A 22,780-nucleotide genomic window follows, 5' to 3' on the forward strand; every position below is an offset into this window, starting at 1 on the left:
TTAAGGCACTTATTTCAAAACAATGAGTTAAATAAGCAACCAGAAAACCTCGAGTTAAATGATTAATTTGAATCTTGTTTTCCCATTTAAACATTTTAGTTATATTCTTGAAGAAAGGTTAATTCTCAGTTTGTATGTTGCTTTGTAACTAAATATAGCTTTTACACTAAATTTGGCACTCCTTACTGCTAGCCAGAAGGACAGAGTAGCTCTACTGATATCTATTTAAGCTTTTCTACACCTCATTATGTATTTTTTCACATTAATTTTATTTTTATTAGGAAATCATGTATGGCGCAATTCTTATTTACTAGCCGATCCCTTTGTGTGTACATATGATTTATGCTTCTTTGGATGGAAACTGGATTACAACAAAATTAGAGACATGGTTTATCAGCTGCACAGCACTGTTGTAAACAAGCTGGACTTAAAAATACATACATAAATTGTGGTGTGACTTGATTAAAATTGGCCTATTAAAATAACTCAGTATTAGCTAGAATTAGCACCAATCTTGTATTTGGTCATAATATCCCTCAACATCGTAGTATTACAAAATTTAATCCTCACATAATTACCTTTTATTCTCAAATTGGTAGAGAACAAGCTTTTCTGCTTCTTTCAACTCCCAATTGGTCAAGAATAAATTAATCATTTAATTCAGTTAATTGAATGTATTGAAGAAAATATTCTCTTGGTACTTGCAGAAGAGACTGCTGATCTCAAAAGCCAACTCAGTACTGCAAGCAACTCAGGTTTCCAGTGTTTAGGCAGTGCCTTTCATCAGTTCAATGTTCTGACTTCCAACCTGGAAGCAAGAAAGCACTGTTTCTGTTTTCTTTATTTTTATCATTTATGCAGATTGCAGTAAGCTTAGGCCTTGGCACCATTTTAATATACTTCGTTTTAAGAATGAAACAATTATTTTAGAAACTGTTGTTTATTTCTTGATCACTAATTTTACCAATCACACTGATCCTGGGTTCAGCTCTTTGCTTTTCATTGAGTTCCAAACTATTTTTTTTTTTATGAAGGAAGGTGCTGGCATCACAGCTACTAATGGTGTGAGCTAGCAAGACCTCGACTCATATATTCTATACAAAAATGCTAGAAAATATTTGTATCAGTTGTAGAATCAGAAAGCGGTCTGAAAAAAAGAAACTGGAAATGTCTAAAATGTTAAAAAAATGTCAGTACCTTTCTTTTCTGAACATTCTTCATGGTTGTAGAATGAAGATATTCTACAGCCTGTCCTCCCAACATAGCAGACCTTGTAATGCTTTGCAGCAGATACATCAGGAAGGTGGTCAAGACTTCCAAGTATCCTTGAGGTCTGTAATACCAGAGAGGCCTGAACTCTTGCTAATTCTTCCTATAAGTTTACATTTGGCTTGAAACCATTTAGTTTTGGCTCCTACATTCCCTAGTGAATAAATGATTTTATATAGTCACACATTACAGTTCCAAACCTAAGCGCCTGTGCATTCCTTTTTCTCTTTAAGATTTTCCAACTTGTTGGCGGTGTTTGAAGGTTAGCAGATCATTTCCCAAACGAAAGAGGACAAAGAAGCTGATTTTCAAAAAAGCCCTCACACTCAAAGAAAAATAAACCCTGCAGGTGCCTCAAGAAATGCAGCCCTTTGACAGTATATTTCAGACACAGTCGAAGGAAATCTTTCTTGTCTGCGTTGAAATAACAGTGGACTACTTTGGATTTCAAAATTTGGAAACGCCAAGTCATCATTCTCTCTTCTGTCATGCCTTTGTGTAAGCACTGTTTATTCCTTTCTTTTTGATTTCTAGCGTACTGACCATGTTTTTCATCCGTTCCAAAAGTTTTAAATTGCTGAATTTAGACAAGCTTTTCCCTTTTTTAAGATTCTGAATATGGTGAACATGAGTCATGGCAGGAGCTCCAGGCTTGAGACCACTGGCACAGGAAGGAAGGAACACCATGTATGATTCCAGGTATTTGTCAGAAGAGGTACAGCACATGGGTGGAAGGGAACGCTTTTAATTTTTTAGCCCTATAAATCTCTGCAGTGTCAAAAGTTCAGAGTAAGGTTTTGGACCTTCAGACAGAAGTGATCAATTTCAAGCAGGCTTCTAAAGAGCTGAAGAGCTTACGTGGTCTCATCCTTGCTGGGAAGAAAGATTTCCCCTGAAAGATTACCATCAGTGAGAAAATGTAGTTAAATAACAGCAAAAAACAAATGGGAGGGGGGAAAGAAAAGCAAGTGCAGAGGCCAACACCCTGCTGCAATATAAGAAAGAGATGGCTGGAGATTTTTGGCACTGGTCTGCCCTTTGCAGAACAGTGACTGGCACTGCCAAAATTTGACAGACTGGCTTTTCCAAATGGTACCTAAGCAACAGATCTACTAGGCAACAGGTATAAAATTAAATGAAAGAGACTGAGGGAAGAAAAGTCCAGAAAGCGATACCTATTCCCCTGGAAGGTGAGGATTGCTGATCTAACACTATAAGCTTTCTGGAAAAAAAAAAATCAAAATAGTAACTGCAATAATCTCCTGCATTGATAAAACAAAATGCCAAGAAAAGGACCAGTTTAGGAGGGAAGCCTGTGATTATGCTATCTGTCTGTTAGGGGTGATATGAACAGATCAGGCTAATCGGGATGCTGTGATCTTTCTTCACCTTGAGATAACGTGTCTTGGAACAGACCACTAGAGGAGCTCATTCCCTTATTACTAAGAACTCCAGAGCCACAATATGTAAGAAATCACTGTACATTTTCAACATTTATGAGTATTATGAGACAGAGGTACCTCAGGAAAAAAGTCGAAGTATGGTACAGAAGGAACAAGTAGTTATGGAAAATAGTGTTGTGCTACCTCTTCTGCAGTAAACCTCCTGCAGAGGGATGGAGAAGGCTGCAGCTTGGTTCTTGGGCTGGGCTGGCACCTCAGGCAGAGGGAGCACCATCCAGCACTCAGCTGTTGAGCGTGATGTCATATGTCTTTTCCTGTGAATTAAGCTAGAATAATATTTATTTCACATTTTGAGATCTTGCTGAAGGAGAGAGGAACACCAGATTACCAGCCATACACTGAGCTCCCTGTTTGGATTATTTGCTGCAGGTAAACAGCAACTGCAGTTTTTTTACCATTCAACAGATGTTTGCCGGTCACTGGGAAAGCACCAGAAAGGTCAAAAAGCTGAATGTGCTTACAAATTAAACTGCCTTCTCATACCCTTAATTATTACTCGTCTGGTTGAGATGGTTATGTGGAAAAAATTATTGGATTTCCATTGTCACTGTAGCAGCTGTGCCATGAGCAGAAAACCTCAGAGTTCAGGAGCGCCCATCTGCAGCCTTTTACAAGCCATAAACACCTCACACTGTACATAAGCTTTTCAGAAACTGAAAACGAATCGTACCCTGTTTTGTGCAATGCCTGTTTGAAATATGTTTTACTCCTAATACTCCTTTAAAGTTGCTTACATGAGTTTGGGAGGATTCCCACAATACGGCACACCTAGAATGATTAAAATCTTGTTTGTTATGCTCCAGAATTTACCTATTTGTCTAAAGCCACGTTCCTCTAGAAAGGAGAAATTGCCAATATGTTTGCTCCTTCCTGCCCAAGGAAAATGCAAACACTATTGCATTATATGGCATTATATCACAAACTTTGGTAACCAGTATCTCCCTTCGGAAAAAAAAAAATGCACGTTGCCCTCCACCATTAAGGGGAGCACATGGATTCCAACTGGCTGCCACTGAATGTCACAGACAAGTTGAATTATGTAATGCTTCCAAACTTGCTGCGTGTACTCCATGTACAAAAGAAAAAAAAAAAGGCACCACTTTGAGAATAATTTTTTTCTGCTGCATTTCATTTCTCCGTGCTTAGCTACCTGTCTACACTAAGAACACTGCAACCCGCCACGAATGTAAGTGAATGATATTAGTGAGATAAATCTTGGGACACAAAGCAACACGAGCCTTTCCTTTATGTTCTGAGCAATAAAGCTGCTGCGGGGTGAGGAGGGAGCAGGCAGAAAAGTGAGGGGGTGACAAGGGAACCGGCCATTAACTTATCAATTCCAGGCCTTGGCTTTCTAATTGACAACCTCAGAGCTACTTTCATCACTTGTCGACTTCAAACCCACACTCAATTTTTCCTTTAGATAATGATGCAACTATAACATACCGGTGTTTCTGACATATTGCAGCATGTAGCAGTAGAAGATTTCCTCGGTAGCTTAGTTTCACAGGAAAGAAAAAAACCTGTTAAACATTTTTCACATCTATCAACTTCCCAAAGAAACAGTTAGTAAGAAAACAGATTTTATGCTTCCAGTGTACCAAAGTCAGTGTTTTGCACTGACACAACCCAAAGTGCTTTGGAGTGCTTCAGTGTTACTACAGATCCAACAACAAAAAAGCTGATGCTTATTGCAATAAGCCCACAAAGCCTAAATAAATGAACACACAAAACTCTAGAAATGTACTATGGATTAGAGAGCTTAAATGAAAAATGCTGTGCAAATAATGTCATTGAAAAGATGTTACTGAAATGCCACCTAGCAAGTGTGTATTTTTCATGAAGAAAATACAGAAGTAATGGTGTTGTGGTAGTGCTGTTAGACACATCCTTACGGAGAGCTGGAAAACCCTGACTCGAATCCTCCTGCAGGAATCAAAGCAGTCCATTGAAGGCAGCCAGTCCATTCGCAAAGAGGGAGGGATAAATGTAAGTACAGTATGAACACTTCTCATATTTTGATGACAAAGAGAAAAACCACAAGTTTTGTCAAATAACAGCATGTCCACAGGCAACAAAGCACCTGGCTCTAACATAAACAGGCATATAACTGCCTTTTAATAGTGGATATAAAGGTTTGAGTCCTGCAGTCAAACTTGGAAAGGCCCTGGGGTCATACTAAACTCCATGCTTTAGGGCCCCAAGCACGTCAATCGTGGCAACAAAAGCAGTGTAAGAATGGCATAATAAACATAGGTCTCCAAATCGCTGCCAGTTCTCTGGATCCTACATAAAATGTCTTCTGAGAGGTGCCACTTTAGGTACGGTTCCATAGCCCGCTGCTGCTGAAAACCGGGTGCATAAGCATGTAGATGCTGAATTCATGGTGATTAGCAGAACAGAGGTGCTGCAGGCAGACATGACGTGCAGTCAGCTCTTGTCTTCATTGGAATTTAAGTTCTGATTGTGCAAACTGACACCCAACTAATTGTAGTTAAGGGACTTTAACAAGATTGAACAGTTTAACCGGATAACTAGAAGTTATTTAAGATTGTAGATATGGATGGCTAAATTTCTATCATACATTTGGGAATGTATGATAGAGCCTGACTGAGCAAACGACAAAATGAACCAACCAAAGTCCTGCCACAACAACCAACATCTCCAGGCATTAACTGCTCCATTTTGATCACAAACAGTGGAAGCATACCAGTGAAAACAGGAGAACCAAGACTGGACTTGTTTCCTGAGCTGCCAGTGTCTTTCCTGGCTCATTCTCCATGATATTTTGGGTTTTTCTTTGGAGGCAAAAGCCACACCACCACCAGAATTATGAAAATGCAGGCTATTAGTTCCTCTTAGAGGCAGGTGTTTTTCCATTTTTAAAACCAGTACCAACCACCTTTGCATTGTTGACGTTCTGCAGCCAGCAGTACAAACAAGTTACCTTTCGGAGTTTGGAGCCTAAGTTTTACAAGCCTGTTTTGCCTTCCCGCAGGCGCTTTGAGCTTATAAATGGCACCTTTAGGTGTCCTGAATTATGAAGGGCAGCTAGGCCTGAATTCTCCTGTCGCTTAATGATCTCACATAAAATGAGGTCCACAAAACTTTTATTACAGCTGCAGTTCAAACTCACAGGTGAAGAACCATTAGGGAAAAGATGCGGACATGTCCCTTGCTTTTGCTCTCCTCATTTTCCAGGTGCAAGAAAGCTCCCTGCTCTGGCTTTAAAAATCAGTTAACTCTGAACCTCAGCCTGATACAAATGAAAGGCCTACGGTGTGTTACCCTGATAAGCACTGCAGAATCTGAGGGGAAAACACTTGAGAGCAACACTGCTGGTGTTGAATTTGAGTTAAATACACGGATGTAAAAACTCATCTAAGCATTCTCTTATTACCTTTTGTTTTCCAAATAATTTTGCTCATTTATCACCATTAGTATATTTGACACTCAAGAATCGCACATAACATTTAATTAAAACATGAATTGGTTCCTCCTCTGTTCTCAAATTCACACTTGACGTTTGGAAAACAACCTGGACCTCAGCAGCCAGAATTGAAAATTCAAAAGAAAGCCTTTCCCGAAAAAAAATAAAGGACTTTGTTTGCTACAAATTACTTCTGCATTTATATAAAGATTTAACGATTCAAGGCATGCCAAATTCTGTGCTAATGAGCTTTGGGTTGTGTTTTTCATTTTTGTTTGATTTTTTTTTTTTTCCTGCTAAAAACAATTACTAGAGGCCATTGAAATGCCACTGTATAAACCAGAAAACCTAGTAAAACTGTAGGTAAAATTGGCATTTTGTTTCAAGCGTAGCTCAGGAGTCCAGTTCGCTTATTGACGAGCTGCGTATTTCAAACAACACTGGCATCTCCTCCAAAAAGGAAGCAAGGTACTTTCAGAAAACACATCTGCAGCATTCTTTAACTGAAAGCAAAAATTAAAAAGCAAAACCTCACCACTTAACTCCAGCACTCTGAGGATGAAGCATCACAGCCTTCCTGCTTCCTGCTCTGCTTTCCAGTGAAAGGTAGATAAGTTAGCAGACGTGTAAGCTCTTCACTCTCAGAACCTCTTTAAAGAATACACGCACCCACAGGAGCTTAAAAACCTTCCTGGAGAGAATTATTAATCTTGCTCCTAAAAGTGTAGAATTTTTAAAGCCTATTAAAACACTATCCAGGCAGAGCAGTGCAAGTCTGGATTTTTCATGACCTGGTTTCAAGAAACAAACAAACAAATTAGTGGAAATTACACACTACTGTGTTTCACATAGCTATGATCAGTTATACAGATCCCTGTCCACCTAAAAATATGACACATAGATCAAACATTTCACACCAGATCCTGCTGTCTACCACAGGCTGACGCTTAGGTCTAAGGGAAGTCCTGCGTTTAGCCTGTATCATTCAGCCCCTCTTTCTCTGCCTATGGCCCTAATCACCCTTTTAGAATCCTACAAATAATTCAAACCTGATTTTGCTCTGGGTGTACTGCTTCTGCCCAGCTGTGGTGGAACTGCTCCCTCTTGACACCATTGCAAGTAAAGTCACAATCAATCCCTTTGACTTCAGTTTTCCAAGTAACACATGCATTGCCCCAAAAGCTTTCAGATGACTTTTTAAGTGAAAACATCCAGGATGTTGTGGGTTTCAACAGGTCGTCATAGCTATTTCCTAGCAGCTGATAAGACTAATGCTAATTATTGTTGCCAGGAAATAGAAATCCTTCTGTGATGAGCTAGTCTTGTTGTGCATGTATGCAATATTTCCCCTCCTTCCTTTGAATAGCATTTCACCAACTTAAAAGCAAAAAAAAAAAAAACAAAAAACCAAACCAAAACAACCAAACCACCAGCCAATCAAACAAAATAACCCAGCAGCATGACCAAATGAAAGATATTCACTCTACCTTACCCCACTCTCCAGTTCACCTCAGAAATCCCACTGACAACTCAAGAGTGGGGAATCAAACCCCTTTATTACCAAGTCCACACCAGATAAAGCAGTAATTGTAGTTATACAGTATTGGAAGTGTAGCTACAACATAGCGTGACAGCTTGTTAGTGTTGAAAATATATAAGCTCTTTGTAATTGTGCCTTTGGAATGCCATCTGTCTTGAATTAACATCCACCTGGGATCATGTTTCGATGACCAATATGGACAGATTACTGGAACCTTAAAACCTCTCTTGCTTTGTAATTGACATTTAAACTGTTTGAAGTTTCTCATTAAGTCCTTTTTTACAAATTAGGTGCAGATGTATAAAGCTAAATGTACAGTACTAAGGGAAATTAGGTCACCTGAAAGCCCAATAATAAAACGCATCTATTAACTGTTTGAACGCAATGAGTACATTAAAATTTAGAGATCGACTTTATGCCCCAAATTCTTCAAAGTTTCATCATTTCCCTTTCATTGCTGCAGAGCCCCGATGCCAACCATTTTTAATTAAAATGGCAGAGAAGAAAGCAGGCGTGGTCGCCCTGCCCACGGCAGCAGAGGGAAGAAGGCAAGGCAGGCGGCCTCAGGAACATCCAGTAGCACGGGCATTTCCCCCGGCCTGAGCAACCCCTGATCGCAGAGGCCTCCAGCCCAGCAGCTCGTTGTGGCATAAGGCAGCAGAGCCGCGCAGAGCTCGCTTGCACGGCTTTCGTGAGCAGCACAGACAGGCTGCACTCAGCGAAGTGCCGGGCAGCCCAGGCACGGCCCGCTCCCCTCCCATCAAGGGGTGGCTTTGCGCCTTGAGTTCAGCAGCCAGCAGTTGGCAGCACTTAAACGCAACGCCGTTGAGTACCTATGGCATAAGGCCCGTGAACCCTCTGTGCCAGTCACGGGTCTCTCAGGATAAATTAGGCCGCAGCCCACATGAAATGCACAACTGCAAATCCTTTTGGCATCACTGCTAGCGTATCGGTTCTTGACATCATGCCAAGCGGCGTAACCAGCCACGCTGGCTGTGTTGCTGGGTGAGCAAGTGTATCTCAAACAGTGCCAGAGCAGGACCTAACCCAGTTCCCCTACACACAGCTCTTTTCTCCATGCCTGTCCACATCTTCTGTTCAAGAGAAAAACTGCTGCGTATTTCTAGAAGAAAGGAAAAACTGCACCAGTCTGTATGTAAGCACACTGCAACGCCTGCGAAAGAACAAACACAAAGTAATGCTTTCCTGGAGTAGACAGAGCAATGCATTGGAAAGGGGAACAAGACACAGCAGTAATTCACTCATACCTCGTGAGAAAGACCTCTAGTGAAAGTGTATTTGCAACAAGACTGTTTTGCTCGAACACTTTATAACTGGCAGCTCCCATTTTGCTAATGGTTCCACAAAGGCAGGTGGAGGGCCATGAAGGATCGCTGAGGACTGAGACAGCTTTAAGCAGACTTGTTGGGGTGCCAAGGGTGATCAGCTGTATACACTTGGCTTTGCACCCTGCTTCTCATTAGCATTAATTAGACAGCATCGTACCTCTGCTGCTGCCAGGACAATAACTGGCTCAGGCAGTAGTTTCACAGTCCCTAATACTGGGTATGGAATTGCCAGAGCACACGCCAGGGAGCTGGCATCTTTCTGCTAACTGCAGAGGAGAGCAGAGATAGGCTCAGCATAATGTTAGGCCAGCAGGAACACCTTTAAGCAGGTGCAGTGTATATATGATACATATAGCCACCCCAAAGCTTGATGTTAGAGAGCTCAATTAGGTTCACCCCCAGGCAGAGGGTCACAGCATGAGGGACTCCATCAGTGGTGTTCAAGCCACCCCTCTCCTCCTCAGCACACGAGCCACAATCAGGTGCTCACCTAGCCAGCAGTGTGACCACGCTAGTTTCAGTGAACCAAAGTCACTTTCTAGAAAAACAGGTTTTGTAGATGTTTCTCAACAGTTCTGCCTCATAGAGCGTTCTTATCACTCACTAGAAAGTCAGTAAAACTCACCCCAAGCCCATAATCTTGAAAGACACACTTAAAAATGCGTTGAGTACAAAATGAATGATTATTATTATTATTATTATTATTTTACAAAGGTGCAGGAAAAAAATCCCTCACAGACTTAATGCTTTATTGACATGCTTGATTAGAGCACTACACACACTGAGCAAGATCAGCTGCCAGTGAGGACCACAGATGACGTCTTCCCATTTAAATGTTGCAACAAAGAATAGAACTACTTCACAAGTAACAAAGGGGAACCCTTTAATTTGCTGAAACAATTTCAGCTCTCATTGCATTAGCACCCTCCAGCGTCCAATCCATGAAAAGCATCATCAAGACTAATTTGCCAAGCAGACTCAAACTTGTCCTGTGAGATACAAGATGAAACAGCAGCAGGATCCTGGGAGAGAAGATAGCAACTGGAGACAACAAAAGAAACTCCCAATTCTGCAAAATATCTTCTGTTCCAAGGGCAGAAATTGTAGATGACATACGCAGAGTCCCTGAGCGAGACGTGACGAGGAATTATCATTAATCCTCTATTACCTTCTGAGAAGACACTCGGTGAGCCTCACCACACCACAGCAATCCATCACTCTCATTTAGAGGCACAGCAGCAGAAGCAGCACTCCTCCAGCAGCACTCCCAAAGCCGTACACATCCACGTCGTGCATTCCATACTCTGCAGCACTCCGCCAAGATGTGAGGTTAGCAATGTCACTTTCGACTGACGTGGTGCAGGCACGTGGGTATGCTTCTGGCCACAACTTGCCATGTAAAGGAACAGATGTAAAAAGCCCTCTTGTTCATGGGGGAAGCACACTTGCCTTCAGATAGCTGAGGGCAACCAGGTGCAATGTTCTTTTGCATCAAAAACACTAAGCGCAGAGAGAACCCTCCACACAGATCTGTGGTGAAAAAAGTTTTCATATGCAATGCTTTACTGCAATATTGCTTGTAAAAGCACACTTAACGCCTCCAGCAATTAGAAAAAAAAAATAAAGAACAGCTGAATTTATTACTTCAAAACAGCTGAAAGGAGTTTTAAAAAACTTTTTCCAAGAAAAAAATCTTTCCAAAGCAGGGGAAGCCCAAAAGGCCTTGGAAAATCACAAGTGAGCAAAAACAGATTGTAAATGCTCTGAGCACTGTCAGTTTCATCTGCCTGCTAACAGCACAAATACTCCAACAGCATTCTCACAGCAGCACTGCAAGGACAGCAACATCTTCGTAAAGACACAAAAGTGGCAGCCATAGGACATGCACTGATGTCCAGACCCAGAGCGCCTGCTAGCTCCTGCTACAGACCACAAAGCTGCTAATGAAATCCAACCAACAGGTGCATCAATTGCCAAAGTTTGAAGTCATCCCTGTCTTTTCTGTCTGCATTGCACACAGCTAAATGGCTGTCCAGATGAAATGTGAGCAAGGACTCCTGGTTCTTCATCCAGCTCAGGTCAGCAACCGCTTAGCTGCCCCAAATTCAGGTCCTGCAAGAGCTCGTGGACTGCACCTGCGTGGCAGCCCTTTGGGCTCCAAAGCTGCACAGGTGATGAGGGACAGGCAGTTCCCACTGCTGACAGGCTGTGACATCTGCTGGGAATCAGGCAGGTCATCGAGTCCAATTCCAGGCTCCACAAAGGATCACCAAAATCCAAACCCTATGTCTGAAAGCAGTGTCCAAATGCTCTGTGAACTCCAGCACTCGGGGCTGTTCCCACAGCCCAGGGCAGCCCATTCCATGCCCACCACCCCCTGGTGCAGCCCCTTTCCCTGACCCCCAGCTGCCTCTCCCCTGACAGCTCCATGCCGTTCCCTCGGGCCCTGTTGCTGTCACACAGAGCAGAGCTGTGAGGAGCTGCAGCCACCATTAGCTCAGCTGCTCTGAGCACACCCGGGGACCTCAGCCGCTCCTCATATGTCTTGTCCTCCAGACCCTTCCACATCTTTGTTACCCTTCCTTGGATGCTAACAGTTTTATGTCCTTCTTAGCATATACGATCCTGTACAGGGGGAAAAGGAAAGGCATTTACATGCATGCAACTCTCCAGCAGCAGGCTCAGTCAGTCAGACAGAGGATGGGATATGACTCTGGGTGCCCTGCAGGATGGTGTTACTGAAGGCAGGAAAGTCTAACCTGGACTGTAAGGCCCCTAGCACAGCACAAACAAGTCCCAGGGCTCCCCAAGAACACCATGGTCAATACTGTCTGTACACAGCAATACTTACATTTATTACAGACTCATCACATGCTCTTCTGATAGTCACAGAATGGCCAGGGTTGGAAGGGACCCCAAGGATCATGAATCTCCAACCCCACTGCCACATGCAGGGCCACCAACCTCCCCATTTAGTACTAGACCAGGCTGCCCAGGGCCCCATCCAACCTGGCCTTGAACACCTCCAGGGACAGGGCATCCACAACCTCTATGGGCAGCCTGTTCCAGCACCTCAGCACTTTCTCTGTAAAGAACTTCCCCCTGACATCCAACCTAAATCTCCCCTTCGTTCAACTTAAAACCATTTCCCCTTGTCCTGCTGTTATCAACCCTTTCAAAGAGTTGATTCCCCTCCTGTTTGTAGGCTCCCTTTAGGTACTGAAAGGCTGCAATGAGGTCACCCCGCAGCCTTCTTTTCTCCAGGCTGAACAAGCCCAGCTCCCTCAGCCTATCCTCATAGGTGAGGTACTCCAGCCCCCTGAACACCTTTGTGGCCCTTCCCTGGACCCTCTCCAACAGCTCCACGTCCTTCCTGTACTGGATTCCCCAGGCCAGGACGCAGTACTCCAGATGGGGCCTCCCAAGGGCAGAGTAGAGAGTGACAGTCACCTCCCTGTCCCTGCTGGCCACCCCTCTTCTGATGGAGCCCAGGATACCATTTGCTTTCCGAGCTGCAATCAGCAACGAAATGCCTACAGTATCCAGGCCATTCAGGTGCCGCAGGTGGGGCGTCACGAGGTCAGAGCACGGAGGCCACTCACCTCCCCACCCCTCCGCCCGCGCCGCCTCCGGCCCTCCGCACCGCCCGACGCCTGCCCGACGCCTGCCCCGCACCGCCCGCACCACCCTCGCCGCACAGCTCCCCCCTCAGGCGCCGCGTCCCGACCCCTCTCCCTCGCCCCCGATCCGCTCGTGCCGCGGGGCGGCGCCGCCTCACTCACAGCCACCGCCAGCCCCGCGTCGCCGTCGCCGCCGCCGCCGCCATCGCCGCCTCGCCCCGCCCCGCCGTTGCCTATTGGCTGGGGAACGCCGCCGCGCCCCTCCCCCGTGGGGCTGATTGGTGGGAAGGGAGGAGGAGGTGTGTCGCGCGCCACGTGGGGGTGTGGAGCCGCCCCCCACGTGCCCTTGCAGGAGGGGCGGGGCGCTCGGAGCGGCCGGTAGCGGGGCGCCTCCTGGCTGCCGGCTGCGCTCCCGCAGCGCGGCGCCCTCTGCCCGCCCGCGTGCCCCCAGCGCCTCCCTCAGGGCTCCGAGGTGACGGTGCGGGTGCTGGGCGCGGGGCAGTGCCGGGTAGCCGGCAGCGGCCTGCCCTGCCCCCTGCCGTATTGTAAAAGGCCCGTAGAGCTATTAATGAGCCGCCCTGATAAAAATACGCGATCTTTATTGGAGTCTGTGTGGAAGCCATGTAGCGAAGAGCCCCGTGCTGCCGCCCGAAGCCGTTGCGCGTCTCCGTCCTCCTGATGCTCATTTACTGTGATTTGCAAGAGAGAAATGAGCATCGCAGCAGCGCGGGCGCGGCGTGCCTTCCTCGTGGTGCTGTGAGCACAAAGGGCGTCCTCAGCTCCTTGTGCAAAAGTGGGGAATAAACATCTGTCAGCACCGATCTTGCGGAGGTTTCGGTGACGCTTTCTGACAGGAGGGCATTTGTGATGGCCGGCTGTGTCACGGGGCCTCTGTGGTGCCAGAGCTGCTTGGGGCCTGCTCTGATGGCTCAGCGCAGTGACAGCTCCTCGGGGGCCTTGGCTGGGACTCGCTGCTCTCCTGGAGGAGAGACAGGCTTGGCCTGGGCAGTGGGTTAAGGTGATAACGGGGTGATATAAGTGGGGGTGGCTAAGCGAGGGGAAGGAGAGGCAGAGAAGGGGTTCTGAGCCAGAAGAAAGATGGGTTGGCGAGCAGGAAGTATTTACTTTTCTTCTCCCCAACCTCCTCTTCAGACAACGGACTGAGAGCCTTTCTCCTTGGAGCAGGCAGCCCCTGCTCAGCCCTCAGGCCTCACAGGCAATTCTCTGCTTCCTCAAGGTTCCTTGTGGGATGGTTGGCACTCAATGCCACAACAGAGGGAAGATGAAAGCTAAAAAAGGGAGAAACATCTGGAAAAAATGAAGGGCCAGTAGCTGAGGTGGAGCTGCAGGAAGTAAAAACTACTAGAGCAGGTCTCCCAGTAAATCAAAGAAAACACTAGCTAGAAAGTATCAAGTTATAGAAGCCCTACTTCGTACATTAAGAGGATTTTACAGTGAGTGCATATTGCTATCCAGTTCAGATAACGTTATACTTACTACACAGCTTTTGGGGAAGATTACTGAAAAGCATCTGCCTGGAACCACTGCAATTCAGAAAAGTCAAATATTGGCATGCTGGAAGTGGTTCACAGCCTACGTGTTCCATGCGCTGCCTGGAAACACAGTTTGTAAGGGAATTTGAAGTGGGGAGCTGTGCTTGCCAATACTCCAGGTAGGAGCTTGTGATACATTTCAAAAAGTGGTGCGGTTTCAGTATTGGTTTTCTTTCTCATTCCTTATATAGCCTCATGTTTTATTTGTTGTGATCCACTGAGCATATGTTTCCACTGGCTGGGAGCAGGTCTGTTTCCTGAGTGCCAAGTATTCATTTACCAGTGCACAAGGCCACGAGTTGTTTGGGACAAGGGTGGATAGTGGTAGGACAAGGGGAATGGTTTCAAACTGAGACAGGGGAGGTTTAGGTTAGATATTAGGAGGAAGTTTTTCACACAAAGGGTGGTGACACACTGGAACAGGCTGCCCAAGGAGGTTGTGGATGCCCCATCCCTGGAGGCATTCAAGGCCAGGCTGGATGTGGCTCTGGGCAGCTTGATCTAGTGGTTGATGACCTTGCACGTAGCAGGGGGGTTGAAACTGAATGATCATCGTGGTCCTTTTCAATCCAGACCACTCTATGATTCTATGATGCTATGATTCTCTCCTCATATGCATCACCTGGGCTTGCTAGAAGCAGGAGCTACAGGCAATGTCCACACTGCACCCAGTGCACAGGAGAACCTACGCTGCAGGGCACCTTTGGTTTTGCTCAGTGTGAGTCAGGCGACAGGGCATGGTGATGACTGCTGCAAGGGTGGTGGCAGAAGTGAGTACGTTATGCTTTAGTTCAGAAGGTGAAAAATAGCAGGAGTAGAACTACTCGGAGCAAATGCTCTTTTTTAAACAAATAAAAAAAGTCCATCACAGTGGGTTTTCCAGTGTGAAATACTGTAAAGCTACGGAGCATGCAAGGAGGAAAGTATGATGTATGTGTAGATGAGGAGGGGGACAAAAAAGCGGACTCTGCTGTTACGGATGTTATTTTGACAGGTTTCAAAACTCAAAATATTCTGTATATTTTACAGCAGATTGTATGTGAATGCTTGTTAGTATTCATATGCCCTATGCTTTTATTCCCAAGTCCCCTCTCCCAGTAAGTCTAGTAGAGTTTTCACCTCAAAGGAGGTTCCTTAAACTTGAGTTGCTGCAGCATGCTTCAAACCCCACCAAATAATCTGCAGGCTGTTGATGCTGTAATGCTATGGTAGCTTGTATGCCATTAAAATGGATCACTGAAATGTCCATCTATAGATCCTTTCCTCAATACGTTGTGTCAGTGTACTGTATAGATCCTTTAATCCATAGACTATTATTAAAATAGTGGATTAAGGAGTTGTTTGGGATGAGAGCATGCTGTATATGTAACAAAACAGTTTAGCTGAGATTAGTATTTATTACTCGACAGAAAAATTGATTGAAGGATTCATAGATGCTGATAATATCAGAGCCTGGGAGACACTAATGCATTTGATTGTTGTGTTTTTGCCACGTGAGCCCTTGTTAAGCAAACCTGTTATACACAAACTAACTAAATACTGATGTAAAACACGGTGCTTAGATGGCTTAAAACATTTTGCATGAGGATGTGCATGGAAAGGACATTCAGACTTGTGAAATAATAACTTTTAAAATATGTTTAAGAGAGTTCACAAGGTGTTATACAAATCACTATCAACTTACCCTAACCCAAAGTGAACTGGAAAAGATGTATTTTTTTTCCATGCTATTTTCTTCTGCCAGCAGTCTTCCTGAATTTATCAGAAAGGGGAGTTTCATTCAGCCATGTGTTGAAGTTTAACCGACTAAAACGGTCGCAGTTTTACAGACTTATCTTTCATGTAACAGAAGGTTGTCAACAAGCCTTTTCAGTGACATCTCCACATTAGGATGGCAAGCAGATGATTTGAGGATTACCAGGCTGCTGGACAGGTCATCTGGGATCTTAAAAATCTCTTCTATATAGGACCAAATCTGCAGCCAGAAGCTGTTTACTGCAGGGAAGGGGGAGGGAAATGGGTTTTGTTTAAAAGGCATAGACCCGTGGTTTTGTTTGTGTCTGCCACAGATCATTGTCTTTAAAGCTCCCTCTGTATAATGGAGAGCTGAACTTCGGTTGACACTTGTTCCTAATGAACCACTGGGCAAAGTCGAATTTCAGTACTGAAGCTAAGATGAAAAGAAAAAATTGTTTATAAAATGTATGATATTCACTAAGTGGTGAGTGGAACAAAGCATTTTTTTTTTCCCCAAGGTAGAAATTGTTAATATTTAGTTTCAGTTATACTGAGTGGCTCATTTAGAAAATAGTTTCTAAGCAGAGTTTTAGGAATTTTTTTGAAAATCCTGTTGTTCAGGTCCACATTACATTACAGCTTAGTTTGAGTATTTCTGAAGGGGGGTGCAGGCACATCCGTATCAAGTAAAACTGCCTGCAGTTGTGCCAGTGCTGGAGATTTCTCAGGTTGGACATTAGGAAATAGTTCTCCAAAAGAGTGATCAGGCTCTGGAATGGGCTGCCCAGGGAGGTGGGGGAGTCACCAACCCTGAAGGTGTTCAGAGAACACTGGGATGTTGTACTGAGGGACATGGCTTATGGGGAGTATTGGTGGAAGGTGGACGGTTGGACTGTGTGACCTTAGAGGTCTTTTCCAACCTTGGGGATTCTATGATTAGGTTTTAGGTGATTAGATTTAGGATTAGGTTGCTGATAGCTTCAGAAGTTATGCTCCACTTTGACATAATAACAGACAAGAGGAACACTTACAGAATTCTTAGAGAAGTTACGTCCTGCCTACCTGTGACTCTCACACTTTCCGTAATTTTCCACATTTCTGAAATCCTCATGTAAAACGCTGCAGTACCTCATGTTTTCAGTGCCAAAGGGGAGAAAAGAAAACAAAATCAGGAGCTTTGACAGATTTTTACTAAATTTTTTCTCAGCCAGTAAATTTGACAAGATAAGAATCATATTCTGAATATAGTTAATAATCTGAATGTAGTCTGTGAAACATCACTTAGATGCTGTTGCCTTCAGTCATGCCAGAAAGCAGCACGTTTCAGAATGAAAGTTTTCCAAAAGCTGTTAAACATCCAAAGGGTGATGTCTCACATCACTTTAACGAGGTCGTTTTTTTCCTGGTTATTAAGAAAACAAAAGTCTGTGGCAAGTGTGGTAAGATTTCATGAATAGTTTTGATGTGAGGAACATGAAGTGGAATGATTTTGTTTTCATGGAATAACCCAGGTACCCACGCATCCCAGCAAGAAGCAGAGACTTTCCATCAGGTGAATGGTGGGAGACCAATTATGCTATAGCCCTGTCCTTAAGGACTGCTGTAACCACTGGCAGCAGAACACCATCAGACTCTCCACAGGTGATGAGGTAGGCTCCAGACCCTGATAAAAAAAAGTGATGTCTAATAAACAAGCAGAAGTGCCATATTCTATCTTGGTTAGAGTTTTAAAATCTAAATCTTCCTTTCCTATTTGTATGAATAATTCTCATTCCACCATCAGGCACAGCTTTTTTGTGTGTGTTCGTTTGTTTGGGCTGAGAACGTAAAATGCTGCGTAGCTCCTTCACTGAATGTCTCTGCTCAATGCCATGCACCGTAACAGAATCGAGCTGGGAGCTTTGTGAAAACCCCAGCCCAGACAAGGCAAATGTAAATTTAGTGCCAGTCCCAGCTCCCAAATGGAAGCATTTGATGGCTTTGTTCAGCCATGCCCATCATGAGCAGCAGGTGCGCAGAGCCACCACATCTCAGTGTGACAGAGACGAATGTTGCAGGAGTGCAATGGCAATAGCCTTCCTGTTTCCATTTAACCCTCAGTTTTGTGACAGAGGTGACATGAGACATAGTAGTTGTCCCAGTGACTTCGATGGTGTCACTGACATTTTATGTCATGCATCATCAGTCATTTTTCAGAAATCATCACAGGACTCTCAGAGGATAGGAAACGTGTTCACTACTACAGTTTAAGCTACTTTTGGATCATCCAACCGCTGAAAAACTTCCTACCTTAGAGGCCAACTGCGGAGAGTGACTGCATCATATATGTGAGCAGAGGAAAGTCAGCTGATAGAAAACTATGCTAACTATTCTCCTGCAACTCAGGTCTTCTTTCACAGAATCACAGAATCACAGAATGGCCAGGGTTGGAAGGGCCCCCAAGGATCGTGAATCTTCAACCCCCCTGCCACATGCAGGGCTACCAGCCTCCATGTTTAATGCTAAACCAGGCTGCCCAGGGCCCCATCCAATCTGGCCTTGAACACCTCCAAGTACGGAGCATCCACAACCTCTCTGGGCAGCCTGTTCCAGCACCTCACCACTCCCTCTGTGAAGAACTTCCCCCTGATGTCCGACCTAAATCTCCCCTCCCTCAACTTAAAACCATTTCCCCTTGTCCTACACATATCATGCCTTTCAAAGAGTTGATTCCCCTCCCCTCTCTAGGCTCCCTTTAGGCATTGAAAAGCTGCAATGAGGTCACCCTGCAGCCTTCTTTGCAGTGAAAAGCGTTGTGCCTTAATTCGGCTACTGCTGAAGTCGTAACAGAATCCACCATAAATACAGAAGGACTGAACAAAAGACACAAACTTTCTCGTCTAAATTATGACATTTTTTTATCACTCTGAAGCTCCTTCTGTTTGTCACATTAGCTCGATATGTCCTATTTCTATTTTTAGTTTCACTTTCCTAATTTCAATCCATTCAAGTAACTCCGTCTCAGACCTTGTTTTTTTCCTTTGAAAACCCACTGCCATATGGAGGAAACATTAAAATTATTGGATCCAAAGTAAAAACAAAAGCAGCTTAGTGTTAGTGCAAGAGGCTTAAATCGAGACAATTAAACCTAAGTTAAACTGAAAGTAAAAATTACACATAATTTTGGCCAGCAGATACCCACCACATAGCAAACCATTCCCATTGATGAGGACAGCACTTATTCTTCAGAAGTGTGATCTTGGGAGATACTGATGCAGACTCAGGAGAAACACCCAGCAGCAGCATCTCTAAGAAGAGGCTCCTGCCCAGAGATTCACCACGGGGGCGTCCGCTGCTGCGCACCAGTATTTTGTGAGGGAGGCCATGTGGTACTTTCAGCACGGACAGGACCCTGGATAATCCTTTTGTCGCACAGCTTTCATCTCCTCTGTAATTGTAACGCTGCGGTTTCTCTGGAGCGCTGCTGTGAGTTACGGACTCTACGGCTGCCTCCTGCATAGCCCACAGATGACAGTTGGCACGATGAACCATCGTGGTGTTTGGATACTTAGGGGCTGCCTACACACACATAAAGGTGAAAGGTGGAACACATCTCCACACAAACTGGGACCTCTGGTTTGTGCTACATCAAGTAGTAGATCAAATTGCCCGGGGCCCCATCCAACCTGGCCTTGAACACCTCCAGGGACAGGGCATCCACAATCTCTCAGGGCAGCCTGTTCCAGCACCTCACTGCTCTCTCTGCCACAACTTAAGTTCTGTAAATGGAGCTCTTCCATTACTCGTAAACTTTTTAACAGCATAATTATTTGCTGTCCCATGAGCATTTTTCAGTGCTGTGACTGGCTGTTACTTATCTGGATTTCTGCAATATTCCGGGTAGGACCTAGAAGTGTTGCTGCCTTCTCTGTGCTCAGGCTGTGAGGTGCAAAGTTAATTAGGAATGAAAGAAAGTATTTTTCTTCACTTTCATCTACCTGCAATCTTAGAACTGTAGCATTTTTCATTGAATTTCCCATTGCCAGTATTTTCAAGGATTCCAAGGCTACAATTTCCACTTCCAGGTCCTGCACAGCAATAGCCAGTGTCTCTGTAGAGGATCCTGCTGGATATTTGTTTGCACATTGTGCGCTGGGACTGGTGTTGCCGCACACAGAAGTGCATTCCTGTATTAAATTACAGGGCAGATATTCTACTCAGGTTATTTTACCAGCAGTCCTCCTAAGTGTCAGTTGTGAAGTTGGCCAGGAAACAGCTTTTTGTTAAACAAAACACTGAGATTCAACTTCTGCCCCATTCTGTGCAAAAATTGCCTTCAAAAACCTCTGTCTGTAAACCTGTTTCAAAGACTAAAAGATAGATGTGTTTCACCCTAAAATAATCCAGTGGTCAAGAAAATCACTGGGGGATTTAGAAACACATTTCTAATCTGCCTAAACTTGTCTGCCTGTCTTGTTTTCTTCTGAAATGGCTGTAAGAAATGTTTTCCACGACAAACAAACCAACCAAGCCCAAACCACTATCTCTGCTTGAAACTGGTCATTGTGTAACAGAACTAACTTTACTTTGACAAACCAGTATTTTCCTGGTACAGGAATCAATTCTTCGTTTGGACTTTGCCCCATGGGTCTGGATATTGTCCTCTGTGACAGTAATAAGGGAATAAAGGGAAACCCCTTTATTTCTCTCTACAGTTTCTGTGCAGAGCTACTGTCATCACTCTGCTTCCTGGGATAAACAGGGGATCTGAGCAGAGCCCTGTAGAAAAGTAGAAAACAGGACTGACATCTGCTCTATTTTGTAGCTCCTAAGCAAGGCTAGAGAAGAAATGTCACAACTGCGTGGTCTTGTGTGGCCTTGGGACACGGAGAGAATGGGCTTCCACGCCAACCTACCAGCTTCCTTGGTCACATCTCAGATTGGATAATAGGAAAAGTTTCTTCTCCAAAGGAGTGGTGGGGCACTGGTGCAGGCTACCCAGGGAGGTGGTGGAGTCACCGTCCCTGGAAGAGCTTGAGAAATGTTTACAAGCTGTACTGAAGGACATGGTCTTGTGGGGTTATATTGGTGGTAGGGGACTGGATGGCTTTGGAGGTCTTTTCCAACCGTGGTGATTCTATGGTTCTACCTTATGGTGCTCCAGGAGTGACGAGCTCCTCGTGTTGCTGCTGCAACAACAGCGGGGGTAAGCAGAGGCTGGACTGCCCACCATGCTGGGAGGTCATCAGTGCATTTCTTCCTCAAGTCAGGTTGTTCTGTGACTGTAAGCACTTCATTTCAGTGATGACTTCTGAACAAATTAGAAGCTAGGCATGAAAAGATAGGAAAAATAGAGGGCGTTTTCTCAACAAATATTTTTTCCAAGAACAGAGAAGAAAATCAATCAACTATCTTGACTTGACGGCCCTGCCTGAAGTGCTGCATTTTTAGTGAACTTAAAAAAAAACATCTGAAGACATCAAAGGTATCTGGGTGAGAAGAATAGATCCTCATAAAGGAAGACTGTATATCTGAAATACAGTTCACTCTAAAGGACCTTTTCCAGGCACACGACTGCACTTTAACATCTTCACAGAGAACTTACATGAATGACTAGTGTTAACTGTTCTTTATTCTTGATCGTTGATGAACTTGAAAATAGCATACATAATTAACTGTATGTCAATATATTTCATGTCTTCACTCCTCCAAGAGTGTGGTTTGGAAAAAGTCCCATCTTACCCTTAACTCTGCTCCCATACTTTAAGGTTGTATGTGCTGTGGCCAGTAGGTGATGCTAAAATCCCTCTGAGGGAAGGAAGAATTTAGATTGCACTTTCGGAAGCGTCGCAAGTCCAGGAAGCTGCAGGAACGTGCTGCCATTCAAACGTGGCAAGTTTCATTTGTCATCTCTTGGCATATCTGATTAACTAGCAGATTAACACTACTCCCATCTTACCAACAGGGATTTCCAGATGTTACAAATAAAAGCAGAGGAAACCCATGATGGCAGTTATACAGTAACCAAACAATAAATCAAGCTTTCCTGTAGTCCCCGCAGATCTATGCTTTAAGTATCTGAAATCTAAAGTGTCATGCACTTACGTACACGTGTGTACCCGAAGTTGATACATGAGGTAATGATTTCAGCAGTCAGCTTTATGGAGATCTGTTAGATATTGGGAATGAGAAGAAAGAGCAGGACAGAGAACAAAGGTTACGCTGGAGGTAACTTGTAGGAAGCAGCGCAGTTGGGTGAAGATTAGATCATTTCTGCACAAGGAATCTTTTGTCCTGCAGAAAAATACGTAAGTTGTGATGTGCTCTGACAAGAAGAGGCATTGCTGAAAGCAGAGACCAAATCCCCAGGTCTCCTAAGAGATCTGAATCACAGATATGCTGCACTGCAGAGCGTTTTAATGCCCTGCTGTACACAACACTCTACACTAGAAAACTAACAAAATGTGAGGTACAGATGAGTTCCAAGGGTTGAGACAACTTCAGAATAGCTCTGCTATTAAAGCTATGATGTGATAAACTTCCCAGACCTCTGCGCACTGAAACTCAACCATTCCCAATTATGCACCAGATGCCATTATTATAAGGCCAATCTGCTTGGAAAAATTTGCTTGCAGGTTTAGATTCCGGAAAATAATGAAACACCACAAAGGTAAGAATCCACCACTATCTGTCTACTTGACAGAAAAAAATGGCAAAGCACTGCTTGCAAACCTGCATACAGATCATAATAGCTACATCCCATCCCTGCTAATCTTACTCTCATGCAGCAATTGCAAATCTCTCTTTAAGATCTGTTTTCATATCACTACACTGACATTA

At 44.3% G+C, this 22,780-nt stretch overlaps 1 protein-coding gene across 1 annotated transcript in view; it reads right to left on the reverse strand.

Annotated features, from left to right (window-relative positions):
* Window positions 1-12,877, reverse strand: part of CLYBL (citramalyl-CoA lyase) — a 156,391-nt gene extending 143,514 nt beyond the window's left edge. The window contains exon 1 of the mRNA XM_042810334.1: window positions 12,834-12,877. Within this exon, the coding sequence (XP_042666268.1) occupies window positions 12,834-12,877 (44 nt within the window). The remainder of the gene's footprint in view (window positions 1-12,833) is intronic.
* Window positions 12,878-22,780: the final 9,903 nt, after the last annotated feature.

This window comes from Centrocercus urophasianus, unplaced genomic scaffold, assembly GCF_019232065.1.
Source record: "Centrocercus urophasianus isolate 14NV4802_14NV808 unplaced genomic scaffold, USGS_Curo_1.0 seq_12, whole genome shotgun sequence".
NCBI classification, from domain to species: domain Eukaryota; kingdom Metazoa; phylum Chordata; class Aves; order Galliformes; family Phasianidae; genus Centrocercus; species Centrocercus urophasianus.